Consider the following 22,660-nt stretch of genomic DNA (forward strand, 5'->3'; position numbering starts at 1 on the left):
TATATGCTTCCAACATAGCGATTCGCTGTGTGCATGTAAAGATTAAGGCCCATTGAGACATGGAGCAACGTCGCAAATGACACATGTCCAGTGTCTCAGTGGGCGATAACCTGTAAGACAAGCTGCACACTTCTGGCACGGAAATTCCGTGCTTCATTTCCGCGTGTTTCCCTGTAGTGGATTTCATTTGATTTCAATAGAAGCAGACGACAGAAGTTCTGTTGCTGCGTTTCTCCACGTCTCAGTGGGCGATATGCTTAAAAGGTATTGTTGCCAATCTGCGATTGTAAGTCTCACACTGAGGACTAACAGCGGCACTGCTCTAAACATAACATGTCCTTCTTGAAGGTCAAACCAATCCGTACTGGCAAGCTTGCCAACTCATCCAGATGAATGCCTTAGTAGCTTCTTTTTAAATTATGAGTGGAGGGACTTTTTGAAAGCACTGTATTATAAAAGTGAGCAAATGAGTTCATTTAAAGAACTGTGACAAATATAAGTATGTCTTAAAATCTACATTGAAGTACATTTTGATTTTGCAATTTCTTTTTTGCTTACAGTACGTATATAGTACTGTATTTCCACTCTTCAGTTAAGTTAAAAAGGACCAGTGGGGGGAGGGTATCATATTGCTTCAAAGCACTAATCATGAAGGTTATAAATTTAATGCTGTTGACTTGTGTACACACACATTTTTAAATAAGTGTCTGCCCAAGAAGTGCACGGTGCTAACCATATCTAAACATACATTTAACACATTGGGGTCTCACGACGGGCATAGCCCGTCCTGCGGTATGCAATCGCTTTGCCGATTGAACGACAGCCTATGCTCGTACTTCGTCTCATGCGCTTGTTCATTCAAGCCCCTCTGTTGAAATTCCGACCGCTAGGTGACTCATGTGTTATTTTTATCTCGCACCTGCGACTGTTTGTTGTCGGGTTGATGTACTGTGCATTGTTTAGAATGGCGTCCTTAGATCCAGACTGCATAGAGGATTCCGCCTCAGAGTTTGAAGTTAGCGACGATTTTGATGATGCAGATGAATTTAAAGATTTGGAAGGTAGGTTACATCCATAATAATTATTGTCAACAATATAAACAGTGTTGCAAACTCTAGTATTTTATGAATGAAATGAGAAGAGGTAATTTTTTTGGTCTATTCATCTTGCCTCTTGCTTGATTCTCCTACATGCACTGATGTATTTTTAGTTTTTCCATTTATTATTTCGTATAGTGTATGTAAAATGAAAATTTATTTTATTTATATGTTTAATTTTTACAGATGATGCAGAACCAACTGATACATCGTCTGGTCCTGTCCTGCAGCCACTTTTTCATACAAAAGATAATTACTTGTAATTTGTAATTATTTTTTGTTATGTGCAGCACATAAGAAGTATTCTTATGCAAGATTCAAAAGATGTATTGATAGTTTATGTAGTTAATTATTGACATTTCCAGATTACGAACTTAAAATATATCTATATTAACATTTGTTACAATGTTGTACTTTTTTCTTCTTCACAAAACATTGCTGAAAAAAATATTAAAAAACATCTGAAAATGAAAATAAAATTTAACAAATTTTTGTTCATTGAAAAGAGGAAGTTTTGTAGATTTAAGAAATATGTGGTAAATAAAATCAAATTAAAAATATTTTTTCTATGATTTTTTTAAAAACAACCAAAAACCGCAGACCAGAGGTAACAATGCTGTATTATGAGGCCAGACCCGAATGTGTTAAAAGATCTTTTGGTATGTATCTAATTAATATATTTATGTATTAGATGTAAGTAAAATGTTTCTGATTGACACGTACAAAACTATGGATAGAAAATTGGTATCACATGAACATATTTTATTTACAGGACAAAATGACATCACTAGACAGTATGGCACAGTCATATTGTAAACAATAAACACACAGAGAAATATTTAGGTAATTTTGTATAAGAACTTTTTTCTTCAAGTAAGAAATGTAAGCGTGAAAGTTCACATTCAAAAAAATAATGAATCAAAACTACTTAAAATTTCATCCCACACATGTGGCTTTCTCCTGGGCTTCGTGAACTGAAGGTATAAATACCGAATTACGAGGGAAATGATTAGAAGCACCAGAACCACAGCAAAGCCCTTGAACAAAATCAGACCGCTCATCAAATGATGATGGCCTCCAGTTTCATTTAACAAAAGAACTTCGTGTATATCACTTTCAATGGAGCTGTTGTCAATTGTTGGGGTGTCGCTTAGGCACGAGAGCACTTCATCAAAAATGGAGAACTGTTCAACGTGTGTGTCTTTGTACCTCATGGGAAGGTTTTCTGTAATATCAACCCTTGATGAAGCATCACCCTTGGCGTTCAACTGCACTATGTGATTCTGTTCTCTTGGTGTGCTTGTGAGGCTAGTATCTTTCCTCTGATCTGTCAGTCGCGTTATGCTGGATTGAAACTTGCTTTTTGGAACCCATTTGGAGTTATCATAATTTGCTTCAGCGTACAGAGCAATAATATTTGTGGCTTGATCGTTTCCAGAGATCGATCCTTGAGAACCTTTCAATGCGAGTTCCTCACGTTTTACATCCTCGTCATATTTAATCTTTTTCCTTGATGGCGATTCCGTAAGAAGATTGAGGAGGTGTACAACACTTTCGTTAGTTGGCACTTGATTTGTTTCGTAACCTTGTAGTATCTTAGCTGGTTTTCTCCAGTTTCGATTTGAACTTTCCAAGTTTCTAATCCCGGAGCACATACTCTTATCTTTGGGTTTAGTGGTGCAATCACCTTTCCTACGACTCGTGCCATGATTGCTTTCTCTTCTTTGTGTTAATTTGCTGCGCAATCTCCTTTGGCGTTGGTTGCTCTCTGATTCTAAGGAGTTCTGAGGCACAATCCTATTAGCTGAAGTTACGGGTACGGTGTTGTTCTTACTTGAACAAATTTTTGTTACCAAGTAATTTGGATTGACGCAGTTATGAGGCTTGCGTGTTATACTACTACCCTTGTTAGTTTCCGTGGTGGACATCTGAGCTGACTCTTTCTTTGACTTTAGACTGTTTTTGAGATATTTCTCGGGTAAGAAAGCTGAAGGCTGGACAAATGTTCGATTGAGGTTTTCTTGCCTTGCAATATAGCTCTTGTCTTGTGGAACATTTGGTTTGCTTACTGTGTTGTTTTCTGCACCATGAAGCTTCACACCTTTTACTTTATTCCTTGGTTGCTCTTCTGCACAAATTTCGTGCTCAGCCTTCGTCACACCTACAGAACAAGAGCTTCCAGGCACATGTTGGTCGACCCTTTGGTCTTCTATCACCCGATACAGCTCTGGCGCACTTAAATCAACCTTGCTTTTGTTCCTTCGGGCTTCCTTAGATTGGCTGCTACTTTGGAAGTTGCTAGAAACTGTACCCTCAAACAACACGCTTACATTCTTTTCCTTACCAGGCGAGTCCGATAAACTATTGCATTTTCCAGACGAGATGTCGGGCTTCGAACTCCTCTGACCTTGTACTTCGAAAGAGCATCTGTCACCTTGAATAATGTTAGTTGCACTTTTTGCTTCATGGTTGCTTACACATTTGACATCCTCCCTCTCATTCTGAACACTAGGTGCAAAATTATTTTGATAATGCAGCACCTCTGTCTTTTCATTGTCACTAATACACTTAGGCTCTGCACATGCTGCTACCTCTGTCGGCTTTCTATCGTTAGGTCTTAGTTTTGTTTTCTTTCCTACCGAGACTTCTGTTGAAGATGGATGTGCAAATGAACATCTGTTCTCATTTTCAATTTGCTGTTCAGTTTTCTTCTGTTCTGTTGGAACATTGCCTTTATGTTCTTCTAATGAATGTTCACTTGTTTCGCATCTTTTATTTGTAATTTGGATGCTCATGTTATCTATATGCGTTTCTTTTATTGCATGGTCCCCAGTCTCCTTGGATCTTTTGTCACTAATTGCCACATCTGCATCTTTGAAAGAGAGTTTGTCAGAGTTTTTAGGAGAGTCTTCAAAATGTTCCTTAGACTTTTCTGTGTAATTACACTTATTCTTTGCAGGCGTGGTTTGGCATTTCGTAGCTGGACGCTTTACTTTTTGTAGCTGATTGCTTCTCTTTTGTCTTCTTGCATTCATTCCTGCCCTCTTAGTGACTTGCTGTTTCGACGTAGTAGGATGTTCATCATGCTGCACTTCGATCGTCAAGAATGCTATGGTGGTATTTGGTTTTGTTTTCACTTTATCATTTATAATTGTCCTCGCCGACGTAAATTTACAGGATCGATGCCGATTTAGAGAGCCACATTTATGATGTGTTATTCGATCCTCCTTCTGACAAGAGTTGTGTGTTGGTGATTTACATTGAGCCGGTTGTTTTTGTTTGATTGCACTTTTTGCGGCACATGTTTTGCAAATCTTTGGGCTTGTGAGATGTTTCGGAATGCTAATGACAGAAGACAAAGCTTCAGGTTGTTTCTCTAAAGGACTACACTTACCCCAAATTCTCATCATAAGTTGGTTCACATAATCTGATAATTTGCGTGTGACTTTAATATTCGCATACTCCGTATCAGATTTGCGAATATCTTCAGAAGTTACTTGTGTGTTTCTGTGAGCTACTTGGCCAGTTGTTTGGCATGTCATAAGTTTGGATACTCCGCCACGTTCTTTATCTGTTCTGTAATTCCAACAGGCCATTTTATTCGTAAGTTTAGGTTTCACTGTATCAAAGCCAACTGAATTAGTATTAAATATCTGTTCTTCGTGTGATTTGGTAACATTTTTCTGTCTCTCCCTTTGCTGCTTATTAGTTACCTTGTTCTTTACATGACTTTTTGATGTAGATTCACCACCACATGTTATCTTTGTTGACAGTATTTCATGTTGAAGATGTTTGTCAACGAATGTTGTTTCTTTGTGTCCGTAATTCTGCAGGATGCTCGTTGTATTTGTAGGGTTGATTGGGAGAACCGTGTCAAGTATATTAGCCATATTTTGAGAAAGTTTCTCTTGGTGCTTGATTCCCTCTGTTTTCACCCTACACAGTTCTCTGAAGTTATCTTCCGTCTCCGGTTTCGTACTTGTTTGTGCAAAGGGGCGCTTTTTCACCGAGGATCCTGTGGCTTTAACTTTACAACCAAGAGTACTCCTGAGGTATTTTCTTTTCCAATCCGATCCTAAGGAACGACGTGACGACGCACTGCTACTGGATCTTTTCCTGATGCAAAGGGAAGACTGCTTCCTGGCAGCCACCTTAGCGTGTCCTCCATGTTCGACTTTAGGGTGTGGAGACTCTTTATGGAGTTGGTGAACATTACTACCGACATCCTTCAGTTCCTGCTGCTTCTCAGAGACAAAACCTCTCGACCTTAGGAACTGTTGCAATTTGTTCGTGGGGGTGAAAGGCCTTCTATTCTCACTGTATATAATGTTCTGCTTGGATATTGTGATCTTCTGCATATTGGCCTTCTTTCTCCTACGATTTTTCTCGAAATTGTCTCCAAATTTACAGCAGCATGTAGAAGAACTGGCTGTGGACTTGATATTCCTTTTACTCCTACGTGCCACATATATTTTCACACAACCTGGCTTCTTAATGTTTTGATACTGAGTCCTCTTCAGTTCGCTCAGCAGCTGCTCTGTTTCCATGAAAGGATACGCCTCTCGTATGCATCTTAATTTTTGTTCGAGTTTCAAAGGGACATCTGTTGAACGACTTCTGTGCAGGAAATCAGGCGTTCCAAAAGTTCCTTTGCGTGACGTTTGTCCTGCAAAGAGAAATATTTTTTGATTTCTTACTTGCACACCTTCTCTACGATTCTTCATATTACATTTGAGCAGGCGCGGATCCACGGGGTGTGTGATATCAACTGCTAGTTGGATATATTATTATCCCTGTTTTTGAAGACTCAAATGTAATTAATGTAATTAATATCACATAGTGCCATCTCTTACTTATTTGTTTGTTCATTTGCTATTCACTTTTATGTTGTTTTGTTACTCTTAATTATTTCTTATTTATTTTTATTTATTTATTTTATTTTATTTTTTATCTTTATGCTTATTATAATTATTGCTTTCTCATTGTTGACAATTTCAGTGTAAAATGGCCACCTGTGCTGTATCTGAAATTTTCTCAAATAAATAAATTTTCTCAAATAAATGTTCTGCGTGATCACCAAGTTTAACATGCACGAGGATTATCGTTTAAAGTTCAAGTCCACTTTATCCTCGTGATAGGCTAATCTTAACTTATAGTTAAAATTTGGATCCAAACCACTCTGTAATATGCGTCAAAGGGGGACCCCTTGATGATTGATTTGTTTGTTTTTTTACTCTTCTTTTCTGCCAATTTGGCTAATCAAGACGATGATAATTTATTAAAGGGAGACTCACAAAGAACACCCATGCCCAGGTCAGGATTCGAACCTAGGATCTTTGGCATCGTAGTACAGTGATAACTAGGGCTCGGAAGTTGAGGAAAAATCCATTTTTTCCTAGTGTCCGAAGACGAGGCCCAACATAATATATGTTCATTTTGGGTCATTGTAGGCCAGAAAAAGGTGGGTTTTATTTGTCCTTTTTTGGTTTTTTGGCTTATTGGTCCTTTTTTTAGGTCTTTACAGATTTTTTTTGCAACTTCACCTTCTTTCGACTACGTTTTTACTGCCCATTCTCAATTTGAATCATCATCAGTTCATCACCTCTTAAACATCCTTTATGTAGTACGGTACAAGATCCTTTAACCGTAATTTGTCTTGAAGGTCGCGCTGTAAGTGGCAACTTTCTCTTGTTTTGAAGCTTTCAATTTTTCGCACTGTGTGTTCCATACCACCAGAATTTTGTATTTTTTTTATTCATTAAATTTGTAATTAAAACTGAAGTTATTAATTAATTTGGATCACATTTATAAGTCTTTTTTTTTCCCTTTTTAGGTCTTTTTATACGTCTTTTTTTCGGCTATTTTAAGGTCTTCAACTTCCGAGCCCTAGTGATAACCATTTCCACACCGAGATTGGCCCAAGACCCGTGAGATAATAGGTTTTCGTTTTCTTTGTTTATTCACTTTGCTCCTCATTTCTGATCATTCGGTGACGATGAAAGGAATTGTGATGACATAATAACCATTAATTCCAGCCCTCATCCCTATTTTCGCAAAATTTATGTCTGAAACATTAAAGTCAGCTTGAAATTGATTCTCGGTGAGGTCAGGAATGAAATGTGCCCTTCCCAACTGTAACTTCTGCATCTGCCACTGGATTTGAGAGGAATTTCTTCCTTCACAAGTTTCCACTTGATAACTAAAACTGAAAAGGGGGTGGGGGTATGAGTCACGGATTCTTCTTCTGCGGTGCAAGTTTAAGTGGTGTGTGTTGTGTGTGTCGATAGGGTGTTTTCACTCATAGAATTTTATATTTTACCTTTTATTATTATTATTGTTACTATTATTATTTGAGAAATCAAAAAAATTGGAATCGAATAGAAAATACTTTGGCGGTGACAAGCTCAGATTTGTGTCGCTATTTAAACAATCTGCATCCACCTTGCTTCCTTTCCATAAACATCTGTCACTCTTCATGGATAGGTCTCTTTGTCTCTATCAGTGGTATATGCAGGATTTTTTCAGTGGGGGTTCTGAACTTGTGAACTTGGATGGTGCAGGAACATTTTCCATCTGCCAGGTACAAAATTCGTCCTCCATATATGTTTTCATGTTTTTTCACATATATTTTATTTCTTCATATTTTATAATTTATGGTTATTTTAAAAGATAATTCCGAAACATATAAATCTCTAGACCTCGTTTTGGCTTAATTTGGAATGTGATGGAACGGAAAATCAGAATTTTGTCACTTGAAAGTAGTGAACAAACATGGATCTATTCATTTTAATGCAAGGTGCGATTTGAAGGGGCAATGGGCAGGATCCCCCCCCCTTTCCTGTTTTGAAACATCAAATCTCTGGTTATGAATGACACATCTCAACCAGGGATCATTATTTCCAACCCACTTGTAAACTGTATCGTATTTATGGTGTTCCAGTTGAATTCAATTAGCCTAAGTTTACCGCACCATAGTTACATACAAAAATTTTGTTACTCAATTTATGGCGACTGTCTACAGTGCCGCCATTTTATATGGGTCTGTGGGGCCTGAACCTACCTAATAATTTGTGATTTTTTATGAACTTATAATTCGAGTGTTTGAGCCCACTCAATGTTTTTTGAAAAATTGGCGCACCTGGCTATCTCTCTTTTGGATGCCAGGAATTTGGTATCTTTTCAGACTTCTGGTGATTCACAAGTACTTTTGTAACGGATACTAAAACTGGGCTGTGTTTTTGACATATGCTGGGTGGCTTCGTCGTTTAATCCTGTTCAAGAACTTTTGAAATATGTAGTGTTTTGTTGTTTCTTAAAAGAAAAATAAGTCTAGATTGTGGCCATTCAACTCGTGGGAGGTTCAGGTTTGAAGGATTAATAAACCATTTGACAAAGTAGATATTTATGATGGAATATTCAATATTTTAAGACTCTACAAGTACTGAAAGTACTGTCATTGTGTATGCAAAAACAAAATGCTTGAGTTCTTAGAGCAAAGCAAGAAATTGGCATCATTGAAAATGATTCATTCATCATGTAGGAGGAGGGTAGTTCAGGAGTTAGAGGGAAACAATACGCTCGAAAGCAATTTTTTTCAATCTTTGGTGCACAATATGAATAGCCAGTTTGAAGTCTTGAGTTTCTTTTCGGATATATTCCTATTAAATGCACACACATAGCACTTTGATGATTAAGAATGTGTGTTTTATGGAGACACGTCGTCAGGTGAACTTTAATGTAAGTGAGAGCATATGTATGTCACTAGTTAAAGATTTTCACATCTACAAAGAAAATGTAAAACACATTTTTACCTCACTCAATGATTATGTGAATTCAATTGAAATTGTAGCAATATCTAGATCTGATTATGAACACGGGTTTAGTGACATGAACCTAACCTTTACTGAACAGAGTGAGATTAAATATTTGCTTGGATCATAGAATGCATCGGTGTGAATCAATTTTGGTGATACTCCTTTGTTGGTGTTTTATTTTCATAAGAGATGAACTCCAATTACCATTTTAAACCTTCGTTTTAAAAGTTTTCAAGCACAGATATGGTTAACAGAGGTCATTTTAAGTTTTTCCAATTTAAATACTACCTACGTACCTTCATTTTATTTTTTTTATATTCTAAAAATTTCGGAAAGCTGTAGCCCCTTCAGCCCCCCCCCCCTTCTGCGTACGCCAGTGCTCTCTATGTACTTTTCACAATGCACAGATAAAAAACAGAGACCACTTACTCTGCTCTCCTTCAGAGGCACAACCACAATTTTTTGTCTGGGGGGACAAAGTACCTGGATTCATTGGCGTCACCCAAAATGTTTATTGCAGGTCAGCCCAAAGAGAAATCTTTAATAGTAATTGGTAGTAGTATGCCTGTTATAATTATTTTAAACTAATAAACCAATTCAAAATTTATCATTAATATCACTATTATTATTTTATTATTATTATATCCTAGGGGAGACTCGACCCCCCTCCCCCCATAGTTTTGGCACTCAATCGCCGCTACTGTGATTATGTTACAATGTTAACAAGGAAAAATAATAGCCTTATTTCTTAAATACCTTAAGTGTTCAGTGGCGAAGCGTCTTATGAGGCCGGGCCTACCCTAATATACACTGCTCTCCATAAATTAAGCAACAAATGGTGATCATCCACCACTCTTCTTCTCTTTTCTCCAACTGTTTTCTCTTTTACCTCACATTTTCTTGTTGTTGCTTAATTTCTGGAGGGCAGTGTATTTGTCTATTACGGATTATTTTATTACTTACAAATTTCATTAAACGACGCTTAATAAAAGAAAACTGAAATTCTTGGTCTTCCGATAATTACCGCAAGTTTGCAACCCTGCCTAGAACCGTATCTGAGCATTCAGCGAGGCCCGCCCGAGAGTGCCTCAGCTGGTCCCATAACAACCTATGTGATTCGTGCGGGAAAGCATAATTTCAGGGGTGCGTTCGCCTGTAATGTAACCTGAGAGGCCGGCCTCTTTTCTTTCTCTCACCCCCTCTCCGACTTCCGAAGAGTGCCGATCGTGTACGAGCGCGTGAGGAAGCAGGCAGTGGACGTACAGAGCTTGTTGAAGCAGTGTTTCCATTGAAGATTCAGAGCTGTGCCGTGAGCGGAGCACACCCAGCTGCTAACATGTAGCGAAAATGTGTTGCTAGCACCTCTAAGCCTGGCCTCCTAACCTATCAAAGTAGGCATTATTAGAATTCTAACTGCAAATAATGCATGCAAGTTGGTTACCAGTGTTAAGTTTGGTGCTTTCAGCTCTTTTGAGGAACCGTTTTTCGCGAAGTGTTACCTGCTGGATGTGCCACACACCAATCTCGATTCAGAGAGGGAAAGTATTTTATTTCTTTGAGGAAAGGGATATTGAGACGAAATTTCCTTTCATGATTACTGACATAACTGAAAACGCGCTACTTTTAAAATGGGGCAAAGTACGTACAATGCAAACGTATAGAGCCCGACCCTGTGGCCGAGTGGTTAGCACATCGCGCTGCGAAGCCAAGGATCCCGGGTTCAAATCCCGGCTTGATTGTTTGTGAATGTCCTTTCATCATTTCATCACTCATCCCCATCTTCGCAAATTAGCCAAGAGGCACAAAACGCGAAGTAAAATAAACTAAATCAATCAATCAATCAAGCAAGCAAACGTATAGAGAAAATCCATGTTACTGAAATTTTCTGGTCTGTGTGTTACACAGTCCGTATTCTCATTTAGCATTTCATCATTTCCTAAATCATATTATATTTTTTTTTAAAAAAAAAGTCGCCTGTTGAAGAAGAATTACTGTGATTGAAATCTAATTACACGTGAGAAATATGTACTTTACGTTGACATTCGTTTTCTAAAGGAAATGTGTGGCCGTCCTTGCCCCCTTACAGCCCTATACTATCATGCTTTCTCCTAGAAATTTAGTGTAGAGAAATCTTATCGTCGTTATTAAACGATATTTTGCTCTTAAAGAAAGTGAAGCATTTTCAACCTGATAAAAGTTCAAAGGAACTAGTAGGGGGAGGGGTTCATCATTTCCTATGAAATTGAAGGACTATCCCACTTTGTGGGTCTCACACACACACCCCTGTTTCACACTCATCGGTACAATAAAATAGTGAGATGAAATGAGGTTTTCTTACCCAACTGAACTTTCAAGATCCTCCCCACCCCCGCCTCTCTAATCAGAGTGTCTGCACACGCCTATGGTACAGCGCCTTGAATAACGTAGTGTGGAAAACGACCCAAGAAACTGGTTCCCGAAACGATGAAAATATAGATGGCAGTGCGATCGGAACAGGTGCTAATTTTGTTATGAAAGTAATGCGGCTTAGTCAGTTTTTGGAATATATTGTGTAGATTTGTTTGTCTAGAAAGGCGGTAAGTGAATTGATGGAAACAGTTATATTTGTGGCAGTGGCGGAGCGTGACTTTTCCAACAGTGTAAGCCTATGAAGGCTACTTCCCATTGTGCTTATTTTTGTCCTGGGTCAGTGATTTATCCACACACATCGACCCCTCCCCCACCATTTTTTCAGAACATTTCCCTAATTTTGGCACTAAATTTAACCTTACACCCCTTAAAAACGAAGTTACACTACATCAGATTAAATATTCTTGATAAATCCATGAGCCTGGTGTTTTCTTTGCTAGGCTGTATATCTCCTACATTTCAACTGATAATTACGTCAGTTTTATTCCTATCACAATGAGTAACGTAACCATAAAAACTAAAACAGAAAAGTGCTGAATACTTTTTACAACCGCATAACCATGAATCACAAAATCGGCGCAATTTATTTTTCGTTTCTGTTACCGTGCCTGCTAGAGAAGTGGTGGGTCCACCCTACATCCACAAGTTCTTCTTGGCAGCAAAATCCTTGCTGGAAAACGGCGTCTTCAACAAGTTCTCCACCCCCATCGCACAATCACATTCGTTTTCTTCCGTAATGCAGTTGTTGTTGTTCACGGACGACAGTCCGCTTTTCAATGGATGGAAGTCGCAAAGAAATTCCGCGAGACTTTAACCACGCACACAGCACAAGAAAGGGGAAACAAAAACAAACCACATCCAAAAGCGGTCACTGCTCGAAGCAGTGATGTTTCTGACTCAGAGGGGAACATCCCTTTCGGACATAAATAAATTCCCTTATATTTCGTAAAAAAAGAATGACAAAATAAAATATAAAACAAATGCTCGCTAATTAGGATTTATCCAGAAATTTCTGTGAAAGGAGATATAAGCACTTTCTTAGGGTAGTGTAAAAGAAAATCTAGCACCTGAAAGACCATAAACAAGCTCTTCGTAAGTTGTTCGAAGAGTGTTTAAGCAACGGACTATGTAATTAATAATATTTTGTTCACATTTGACATGAGATTTGTAAAACTGGTTCAATATTCAGTTTTAATTAAACATTTTAATTTTTAAAAAATGTGTAGGGGGGTCGAAAGAGAGCGGCATCTGCCGCCACTGCCCAGGGCGACAAATTGACTAGCGCCAGCCCTGACACTGGGTCTCTTCCTAACACTTTTTTGAAAAATCCTGAAATGGTTCTTTTACCAGACATGTTGCGAGGAACAAATACGTACATAGAACATATTAACAAGAAAACTACTCTTCACGTTACAACTTGCATTAAATAATTTCCCGAGCACGACTTGGTGATACATTGAAAGCAGCTGCAATTTTTGCTTTACTGTGAGGAAGAACAAATACGTGGAAAATAAAGCCGTTTATCAACAATGCAAAAAAGAAAAAGAAAACAACATAACTCGCATTAAGCTATAGGCAATTATCGAAAAATACAAACAGACCACTTGGAGAAACAAAAGAAGAAAATATTCATAACAACAATGCTAACGAAAGAAAAAAACGGCCGCTGATTTTTAGAGAGGCTTCCGCCAGTACAGGAAAATATGTATATATTGTATTACGCGCTCAATATGATATGGCACTGTAAAGGTTAGCGTTTTCGGTTGAACGTAGGGGGTGCGGAAGAAAATTAAGGGATGTGCAAGCACCCCCTCGCGCCTCCCTGACGCCGCCCCTGCACCCCACACACACACTTTTCGCCACTTTTGCCCCCGCACTATGCTAAACCTTATATACAAAGGGAAATATACTGTCTTTGCCCCCCCCCCCCGGTTTTGGAACCCAATCGCCGCCACTGCTTGGTCGTGTATACAATATGCCTGTTATCAGTCCTATTTATCTAATTTTAATTTGGCACAGATATTTGTGACCCATAGACGCATCTCCCCTTTCAATAAGCATTGCTTTGCTTCCCCTCCCTTCATGAACAAAACAAGTTGCTTGAGCAAACGATGAAATGTTTGTCTTCTTAAAATTTGACAACGAGGGGTCAGAATTTACTGATCGCAGCACAGATTAAAGGGTTGGAGGACGATTGATTAAAAAGAACTCGTGGACTTTCCGCCGCACAGCGTACAAAGTCGTTGTATTTTACATAGTGCGTAGAATTCGAGATTTTCACTACGTCGGGAAATCTCGAAAATTTTCCGATGCGGAGAATTTTTACGTGAGGAGATTGCGAATTTTTTCGGTCCAGAATGTCCCACTCCGTCCCGAAGAAGAAAAAAAATTACGTCCTGTACAGTGGGATCCATGAGTATTACCGTGCAAATTGTCCATGACTATTTTCATTAATTTTTCTCTTACATCCTATGTGTTTTTAAGCTATGGATTTTTAGGTATGTTGGTGCAGAAGTTGTCAACAGCCTGTTTTGGGTTTTCTTTTAATTCTTGAAGCTCTTATTGGATCAAATATAGTGCACGAACATGGTGATGAACAATTTGCACGGTAATACTCGTGGATCCCACTGTACACCCCTAGTTACGGCAGTCAACATGAGTAAAATGTCTCCTGAAAATATTCTCTCGTTATTTTGTTGGGCATGGCAGTTAATTGCTTTATCTTGCAGCCTGTAAATTACAAAAAAATATTATTTGTAATAAAATAACGCTACAACTTCACCATTCAAATTACAAGAACTTTTCCCAGGTGTCTCAGGGAGCAGGTGTCTATGCCCCCTCCCCTTCTTGCGGGCATCCTAAAATGTTGAAGGTACTTGATACCGGTAAATGGGCAAACTGTAGGATACCCCATACTAGATTCACCAGAATGGCAAAGTTCGAAAATATCAGACAAGCCTCTGTTGAATGCAACCTATAGAATACCGGGGGAAAAAACTCACTCTCTTTACCGCTTCTAACCAGCTGATACAGCAGAGCTTTCAGGTGCAGAATCCAACGTTTGAACAGTTCTCTAAGATCCTCGCACATAGATTTGTTCTTTTCGTCTGCCGAAACCATTTTTAATTTTAATCTACAAACAATTTGTCTCAAGTTCGTTACGATTTTAATGTAACAAACACACAGACGATTTTCTATCATTTCACAGACACCTATTTCCAGAACGGCATTCTACGAAACATCTTTAGGCTACAAAACAGAAGAATAACAATGACAACATGGCGTCGCGCGTACTATTTTTAAAGTTTTGAGCATGATCTCTTTGAATACAATAATACCAACGCCAGGTTGCCATCAAGGATCCAAGGACATATTTTAATGGGGTAGTCCGGATCGCCCTCCCCACTTACCCGAAGAAGCTCACAATAAACAAGATTTTTTCAAATAAAATTAGATTATGCCATTTGTTACATAAAGTCATGGCGGTATATTAGGGGAGGGTTTAACGGGTCCATTCGGGTCTCACATCAGCTCACGTGATGTCACATGATTAGCCAAGTATAGTCCATTTACAACGTTTAACAAGGTGCATTAAAAATATAATGTTTAGTTTTCTGACTGAATCGTTCTCTCTTATTCAATCTGAACGTTGACTTCATCTCCAAGATATGTACCATTAAAAATACGTAAATAATATTGATAAATGGAAAATCCATACTGTTCTGCATAGCCTACTTTTACCTTTCAAATTAAGAAGTGGAAAAAGCTCCATAGAAAAAATATTACATACAAATACTAGTACATTTGAAACTGACTCTAAATTCGGAAAGAATTCTCAGCGTCAATGGCGTGCCCAGAATTTTCGAAAAGGGGAGGGGGTTACGTATAAGTTATTTTAGTAGTCAGTCAGCCCTCATTTTACCATCTTTTCCTACCTTTGACGTTCATTTTTTAAGGAATACTGGGCCGAAAGGGGGTTATGACCCCCAGCAACGCCCTTGGGCACGCCACTGCCATGGGCGTCGACAGAAATTTTAGCAAGGGGGGGTCAGTTAGTGGATGAAATTTGAATCGGTATTTGTAGGTATCAGTGCGAATCGGTGATAGTATCAGCATCGGTATCAGCTCAGCCCTAAATATAATGCTTATATTTATTATTACAAAACAGTAATTATTTTAAAATATTAAAACAAATTTTATTATTATTATCATATTATATTTTGTACATATTAACACGACTTGTGCGTTGGGCGCGCCGACGATGGCATCGCTCCAGATCGCCCATCCACCGGGGAGGCTGGATGCTCCTTCAGCGTCATCTTCATCAATACTTACACCGTGAACGAATCCACCAATGGGATCGCAAACTTGGCCAACTGACAGAGCTTGATCCTACATTTTGGAAGATTGCTCGTAACTTAAATCAACGTCAACAGCCTACTATGACGGCCATTAATAGCCCTGCAGGCCCAATTATGGATCCCCAGAGGCAGGCTGAGCTTCTAGCCGATCATTTTTATGATCAGTTTCAACCAAACAATGATCTCCATGACGCTGTTACAGAACAGATCGTCGATGCTGCTTTCCAACGTCTTCAACGCCAGCCTTCGTCGTTGGATGTTCCACCTGTCTCGCCTCGCGAGGTGGCAAATGTAACACGGAAATTGAAAAACAACTCTGCTGCCGGCTTAGACGGGATACCGCCAGCTGCATTGAAGCATCTGTCCCGTAAGGGCTACGTCTTTTTGGCGAAGTTATTTACAAACATCCTGGAGCTTGCTTACTTTCCACTTCAGTGGAAATTGGCGAAACTCAACGTACTACCAAAACCTGGCAAGGATCCACAAAATGCCAACAATTACCGTCCCATCAGTATTGATGAAGGTGACGCTGAAGGAGCATCCAGTCTCTCCGGTGGATGGGCGATCTGGAGCGATGCCATCGTCGGCGCGCCCAACGCACAAGTCGTGTTAATATGTACAAAACTTGAGTAGCCTGAGTAGAGAGTGGATCTCTTGTGAATGTCGTGGATTGGCGCCAGGAATCTGCGATGACAGAATTGTGGACACGAGCGGTAAAGAGAGTCCAGTCCAATCAGTAATAGCTTCTCGTAAGGTGCGGAACTGATGTTGATGTAAACCATATCCAATGGAAGCAGCGACAGGGAGATGATCGGAATCGAGGTCCCAAGTTACAAATGGCATAGTGCTGAGGCCGACATCTTTGGTCAGGATGACATCTAGCACATCGGAGCGACTTCCATTGCGTGGATAATGCGTCGGTTCGTGAGGAGCAGAGATGGAAAAAGCCAGCTGATCCATTATACCAGCCAAAGCGTTCCCGGCTGTGTTGGAGGTGATAGAATGCCAGTCACCGTGTTTGGCGTTCAAATCGCCCCCCAGTACAATTCTATCGCCAAGTGTTTCTAGTACAAGGAAATCTTTGGTGGCCAGAACTTCTTGTGGAGGCTTATATGCTGAAATAACAACTAGGTCTTCATTTGGTGCATGGAGCTTCACCGCCAAGGCTTCCAACGAAGTTAAAGGTGGAACTGGTATCTTGATAGCAGTGAGGTCACGTTTAACAAGTATTAACAGACCTCCCTTGCGACGACCAATTCGATCTTCTCGAAATATTTTATAGTTGGGAACTGTCCATGTGATATGAGGTTTAAGATGAGACTCATTGATAAGAGCGACATCTATATTCCGTGAGTATAAATAATGTTGAAGCAATAAGGTCTGTTTTTCGATGCCATTTGCATTAAAGACAAGCAAATTTATCTGACGTAGAAGTCCATTGCGATTAAAAGCACCCATCGTTTTGCATTTCAATGAGTGTTTGCAGAACAATCGTGACATAGTTCATGCTGGTTGTAGCGCGTGACATTCGCTGGAGTCCTCTATTAATGTGCTTCAATATCTTCTCGAAGTGCATTTTGTTAACCATATCCAGTAGAGATTTGAGTATGGAACCCACATCTTCTTCGTTTTCTTCATTAGCCTTAGGACGTTGACGTCGTCTGTCGTCTGCCACACCACTCACGGTATTTGCATAGCTGGTGGCATCCTGAGAGGAGGTTACGGCTGGAGTGGTCAAGGACTCTGTGTTCGCATTCGACGCTGGTGTAGACTGTGTCGGTTGTACTGTTTGCCGTTTCGCCATGGCGGTGAAGTATCGGCAACCACGGTAATTTGCCGGGTGATTTTCCTTACAATTACAGCAGACTGCGGGTGTTTCTCTGTCCTTCTTTGGACAATCTGCGGTAAGGTGGTCACTTTCACATTTCACACAACGTGGTCGAGCTGCACAGGTACTTTGGGTGTGGCCCAGGCGCTGACATCGGTGGCATTGTAGGATGCTGGGTGGTCGATATGCCAGAATCTTGATCCGATAATAGGAAAGGTACTCTTCTGTATATATGTCAGCAGACTTTTCGTTCCTGCGAAGTGTGACCAGATACAGAGGTATTTGCTTCCGGACGTGAGTTTTTCGGTCCCTCTGCGTCATGCGTTGTACATTTAGCACATCGTAGCCTTTCTTTGCCAACTCCGCAAACAAAGTATCATAGGGCACGTCGATAGGTAATTGCCTGATTACGACCTTCAGAGGACGATTTTGTCGAACCAGTGCACATGCAAATTCAATCTTCTGGGTGGTGAGGTTGCGTTCGAGAGATTCGAAGTCAGCAGTTGTTTGACAGTGAACTCGGATACTGCTAGCTGTATATCGAATTCGCGGTTCGGATTTCAGAATATTGTGCAGCGTAGCCACAAATGTGTGCGGGGACGATATATTGTAAATAAATATCGAAGGTATCTTGCGATTGGACGAAGTTGTTTCACCCGCGAATTCAATTCCATCTTGATGTCCGTTGGTGGCAGATGTTCCTGCCATAGAATCAGAGTCCTTGGTATAAGTCTGAAGAAGCTGGTATGCGTTGGACACTGGCACTGAGGCAGCAAGCGGCACAGATTGACTAGGCTTCGCAGCTTTCCTTGGATTCACTAACTGAAAACCATCGGAGTTGGTATCTTGGTCTGCACTGGAAATCGACTGTTGACGTTCTCTCTTGCGAGATTCTTCAAAATCTTGCCTACTCACCGGTCTGGGGTTCAGGCCACCACGAAAACCACCTCTTGGGTAGGGATGATGCCGAGGGATGGCGCCGATATTTCTGGATTTCAGATCTTGGAAATGTGGAGTCATCTGGGCTGCTGGCGTGCCATCCTGTTTGGCAGTCTCTGTTGATAGGTTCTCTTCCATCTCGACCTCGTCTGACCAGTCGCGTCTTCCTTCGGTACCCATGGCTGAAGAGATGAACAGCACACCGGAAGGAATGCGGTCGTCTAATGAAATCTTCTGCTTGTCCGACATCTAGGAACAGGTTCCACAACTAGGCGACGTCTTCCGTATTCCCCTGGCGTGGCTTGGTATCCACCACACCAGGGACTCCCACCTTGGATCGTCTTGCTTCTTGGAGCCAGTGTTGCCAATCTCCGAATGCAGGATTTCCCTTTTACCTGTGTAAAATTTCCCTTTTTCGACCTAAATTTCCCTCGATTTTCAAAACTCATCTGAAGCTGATCTTAGTATTACTATAACTGTTAATCAGGACCATATATAAGGGGGTTTAGTGGGTTCAAACACCCCATTGAATAAAATACTAGAAACTGATCATAGTTTCATAATATAATTATCCTAAAATAAACATTTGAATTTTAAAATAAAACACTAATATATTGAAAAAATCCCCAAACCAAAAAAAAAAAAAAAAAATCGTCTGCGGCGCAATGATTGTCGGACTTTGAAACCCACCCATTGTCAAACCTTAGCTAGGGGCCTGCGGTTAATATTTGTCTTTTGACGCCTGTTTTGCCTGAGTAACAAACTTTATTATTATTATTATTATTATTATTATTATTAAATATTTATGAAAATCATAAAAGTGTGAAGTAATGGGCAGTTATTCTCGAACGGGAGAAGATAGAAGGGGCGCACCGAAGTGAGGTCGGGTACTCTACGTTTTCCACATTTTCCTGGGGAAAAAGGAAGAGAAGATTTTCCCACTCGCCTCACTTGGGATACAAACATTTCTATGATATTCAAGGATTTAGGAAACAATTTTTATTACCCAATATGTTGCTAGTTTTCAAAGGAAAAAAAATTACTCGCTTCGCTCACAGTGCAAATATTTCTGAGACATGTTTCCCAGATATCTTTTCATCCGCAGATAAATCCCCACGACGTTTTCTAACCTTTTTGGGAGTTGCGTTGCAGGTAGCTTCCTATCAGTCACCTCTTCAATTCTCCTTGCAATGACACAGGACACAAAAAGTCACACACACAGCCACTAAGACACGTTCTGAAATGATGGATGGAACATGGAAAGAAGTTGAAAATTGCGTCCCAAACTCTTTCCAGGTGCAGCGCGGCTCGTGCCTTGAGGGACCGGTCAAGGTCATCTATCACAGGGAGAAACTAAGCTTACTGAAAAGTGTCACTGTTGCTAACTATTCATTTGGAAAAAGTACACGCCGAAAATAAAATATATTTTCGAACTTTTTAAAAGAATGAAACGAAAATGTGACTTTAAATTTCCCTGCTTTTTAACTATTTTTCATTAAATTTCCCTTTTCCCTTTTCACCCTCAAATTTCCCTGTGCCGAGGGAAATTTCCCTGCGTTTGGCATCACTGCTTGGAGCTCCGGGCCTCGCTGCGCTGGCTTTATACTCGCGGTGGCGCATGGGCGGTGAAAATTTTAACTACAAGTACGCGTTACTAGCTCATTTTTTTTACATATTGCAAACTCCGTACTGAGAATTATCAAGGTTGGACATTGAGAAATCACTAGTGGGAAAATCAATAGATGCACGTGTCATAATAAACTAAAACTGTGTGCATTCAGACAATACAATTAATAATGAGCCACGCAGGACTCTGCAATTCTGAACAAAGAGTTGAGCAGTGTAAATGACAATAATTGATAACGTTTACAGAATACAGCGACCACGCAGGGTCTAATAATAAGCGAAGCTAAATAACTTAGAGGTGGATCCGTTAACGTTTACAGAATACATTTAAACTAAAAGCGCACGCCTCGTAGGGACATTTAGCATGCATTCTTTATCCAAACCTTGTTAACAAAATATAATATGGCGACCACGCAGGGTCGTTACAATCTTTACTCCAGTTTTCATTGGATACTGGGTTATTCGTGTGCGAGCACGATTGTTTGGTGGAAGGTTGTGTCCGTCGTCCTGGACGATGGAAGAACAAGGGGAGCAAAGGAATCGATCTGCAGCTCCAGAATATATTAGAAAACGTCGTGGAGAATTATCGGAAGATGAAAAAACACCGCGGTAACAAGTTGAAAAATCCCGTGCGGAGTGGCAAGAAGTGACCCAACAATACCTCTCAGACTCAATGGATTAAATTTTATTAAAAAACGTGGTGTGTTTTAGAAGTTTTCACCTAATATGTGAAATTTACCAGAATGGAACATTTACTCAGGTATGTACTATAATTCTTTTTAATAAAACGTGTATACACATGCGCCGAATTTAAAAATTTTGATGGGGAGGCAAAAATGTGATTTTCCACACAAACTCTTAATATCTAAAGGAAGTGACGTTTCATCTGCACCTTACTAGAATACCTTTAATTTTCTTCTGATGGTGTGATGAAGACAAGGGGTATTGGCCTCCCTAAATCCAATCTCGTTGCCTTGTAATCTAGGTGTCCCGGGTTCGATACCCGGTGGAGGCACATAGTGGTTCGGATCCCACTATAAACTGTAGGTCTAGTCCCGATTAGTCTTACTGTGCACAAAGTGGACTTAAAAAACCAAATCAAACCAAATTCAATCTCTGTTTATGTGTTTTGCTCTTTACTTAAGAAAATCTTCAGTTGCCAACTTTAACGTAGTTTTAGCTTTCATCTCGAAAAAATTGGCTTGGTTTAGCAATAAAATCTAAATCTTAAAAAAAACAACTTTAAAGTTATTGATTTGGTTTATTTTACTTCACTTTTCTGCCACTTTTGGCTATTGCAAAGATGGGGATGAGTGATGATATGATGAAATTTATGAATGGACACTCCACAAACAGCCATACCCAGGCTGGGATTCGAACCCGGGACCACTGGCATCGTAGAATTTATAAGTTAAATTGTTTAACATTTTATATATACATACGAACATGGGTCAAAGAGAATATTTATTATTTTTTTATTATTAATAATAATAAGGCCGAGTCTGCTGCCACGCACGTGTCAGCAGTAAGAATAAGCGTCAAATTTGCTGCTGCCACGTAATTCGTCTGCTAAGAGGATGTTACAAATCTTAAGAACAGAATAAGACGAGAGAAATGCAAGTTTATGATTAGTGGGAATGAATGTACACGAAATTTAGAACCTTTTTCTTTAGAAAGCATTTAGCGATATAATTTTAATGCGAACAGAACTTAACCTAACTACGAGAGCATTTAGGTTTATTATTAGAAGAATGCTGAGGGACCTAATCTTAAAACATTTTTGTGAAAGTAATCGCTACAACTTCACAGTATGTGTTACAGACGTAATTGCATACATAGCATGATGAAATCACGATAAAACAAAGACCGAGTCTACTGCCACGCGCATCTTTTTTGAGGTCCCAGCAGAAAAAAAAACGTGGCAGCAGACACTGCCTAATAATAATTCTTTGGTAATGTCTGCTGCCACGTTCTTTTTCTGCTGGAACCTCAAAAAAGATGCGCGTGACATTAGACTTGGTCTTTGTTTTATCGTGATTTCATCATGCTATGTGTGCAATTGCGTCTGTAACACATAATGTGAAGTTGTAGAGATTACTTTCACAAAAATGTTTTAAGATTAGGTCCCTCAGCATTCTTCTAATAATAAACCTAAATGCTCCCATAGTTAGGTTAGGTTCTGTCAGCATTAGAATAATATCGCTAAATGCTTTCTAAAGAAAAAGGTTCTAAATTTCGTGTACATTCATTCCCACTAATCATAAACTTGCATTTCTGTCGTCTTAATCTGTTCTTAAGATTTGTAACATCCTATTAGCAGACGAATTACGTGGCAGGAGCAAATTCGACGCTTATTCTTACTGCTGACACGTGCGTGGAAGCAGACTCGGCCTAATTCTTTAGGTGAAGGAAAAAAATGGGCGAAAAAGGGAAATTTGACCCCTTGCAAAGGGAAATTGTGCTTACATATTGTGGCAACACTGGTTCCAATTCGCCTGATGTCTCGGCAGCTGTAGTCTCGGTCTGGTCGCATAATGTGTTGACCCAATTATTTTTAAAAATTCATAACGCGAAAGACCTATTTAC

The 22,660-nt window shown here is 39.6% G+C and overlaps 1 protein-coding gene across 1 annotated transcript; it reads right to left on the reverse strand.

Annotated features, from left to right (window-relative positions):
- Nucleotides 1-1,927: 1,927 nt before the first annotated feature.
- Nucleotides 1,928-14,518, reverse strand: LOC145996520 (uncharacterized). Its single transcript, XM_083133021.1, has 2 exons — nt 14,323-14,518; nt 1,928-5,763 (listed from the first exon to the last, which is right to left on the reverse strand). Exons 1-2 carry the CDS (start codon nt 14,438-14,440, stop codon nt 2,000-2,002), a joined length of 3,882 nt encoding a protein of 1,293 aa, XP_082989147.1. The 5' UTR covers nt 14,441-14,518; the 3' UTR covers nt 1,928-1,999.
- Nucleotides 14,519-22,660: the final 8,142 nt, after the last annotated feature.

The sequence above is a fragment of the Lepisma saccharinum genome, chromosome 12, assembly GCF_977018435.1.
Source record: "Lepisma saccharinum chromosome 12, izLepSacc3.1, whole genome shotgun sequence".
In the NCBI taxonomy this organism is placed as follows: Eukaryota; Metazoa; Arthropoda; class Insecta; order Zygentoma; family Lepismatidae; genus Lepisma; species Lepisma saccharinum.

Coding starts and splice junctions, on each gene's coding strand:
- LOC145996520 (XM_083133021.1), bottom strand. CDS start 14,440: ATGGTTTCGGCAGACGAAAAGAACAAATCTATGTGCGAGGATCTTAGA. Junction 5,764..14,322: donor GGTTAGAAGCGGTAAAGAGA/GTGAGTTTTTTC, acceptor TTCTCTTTGCAG/GACAAACGTCACGCAAAGGA.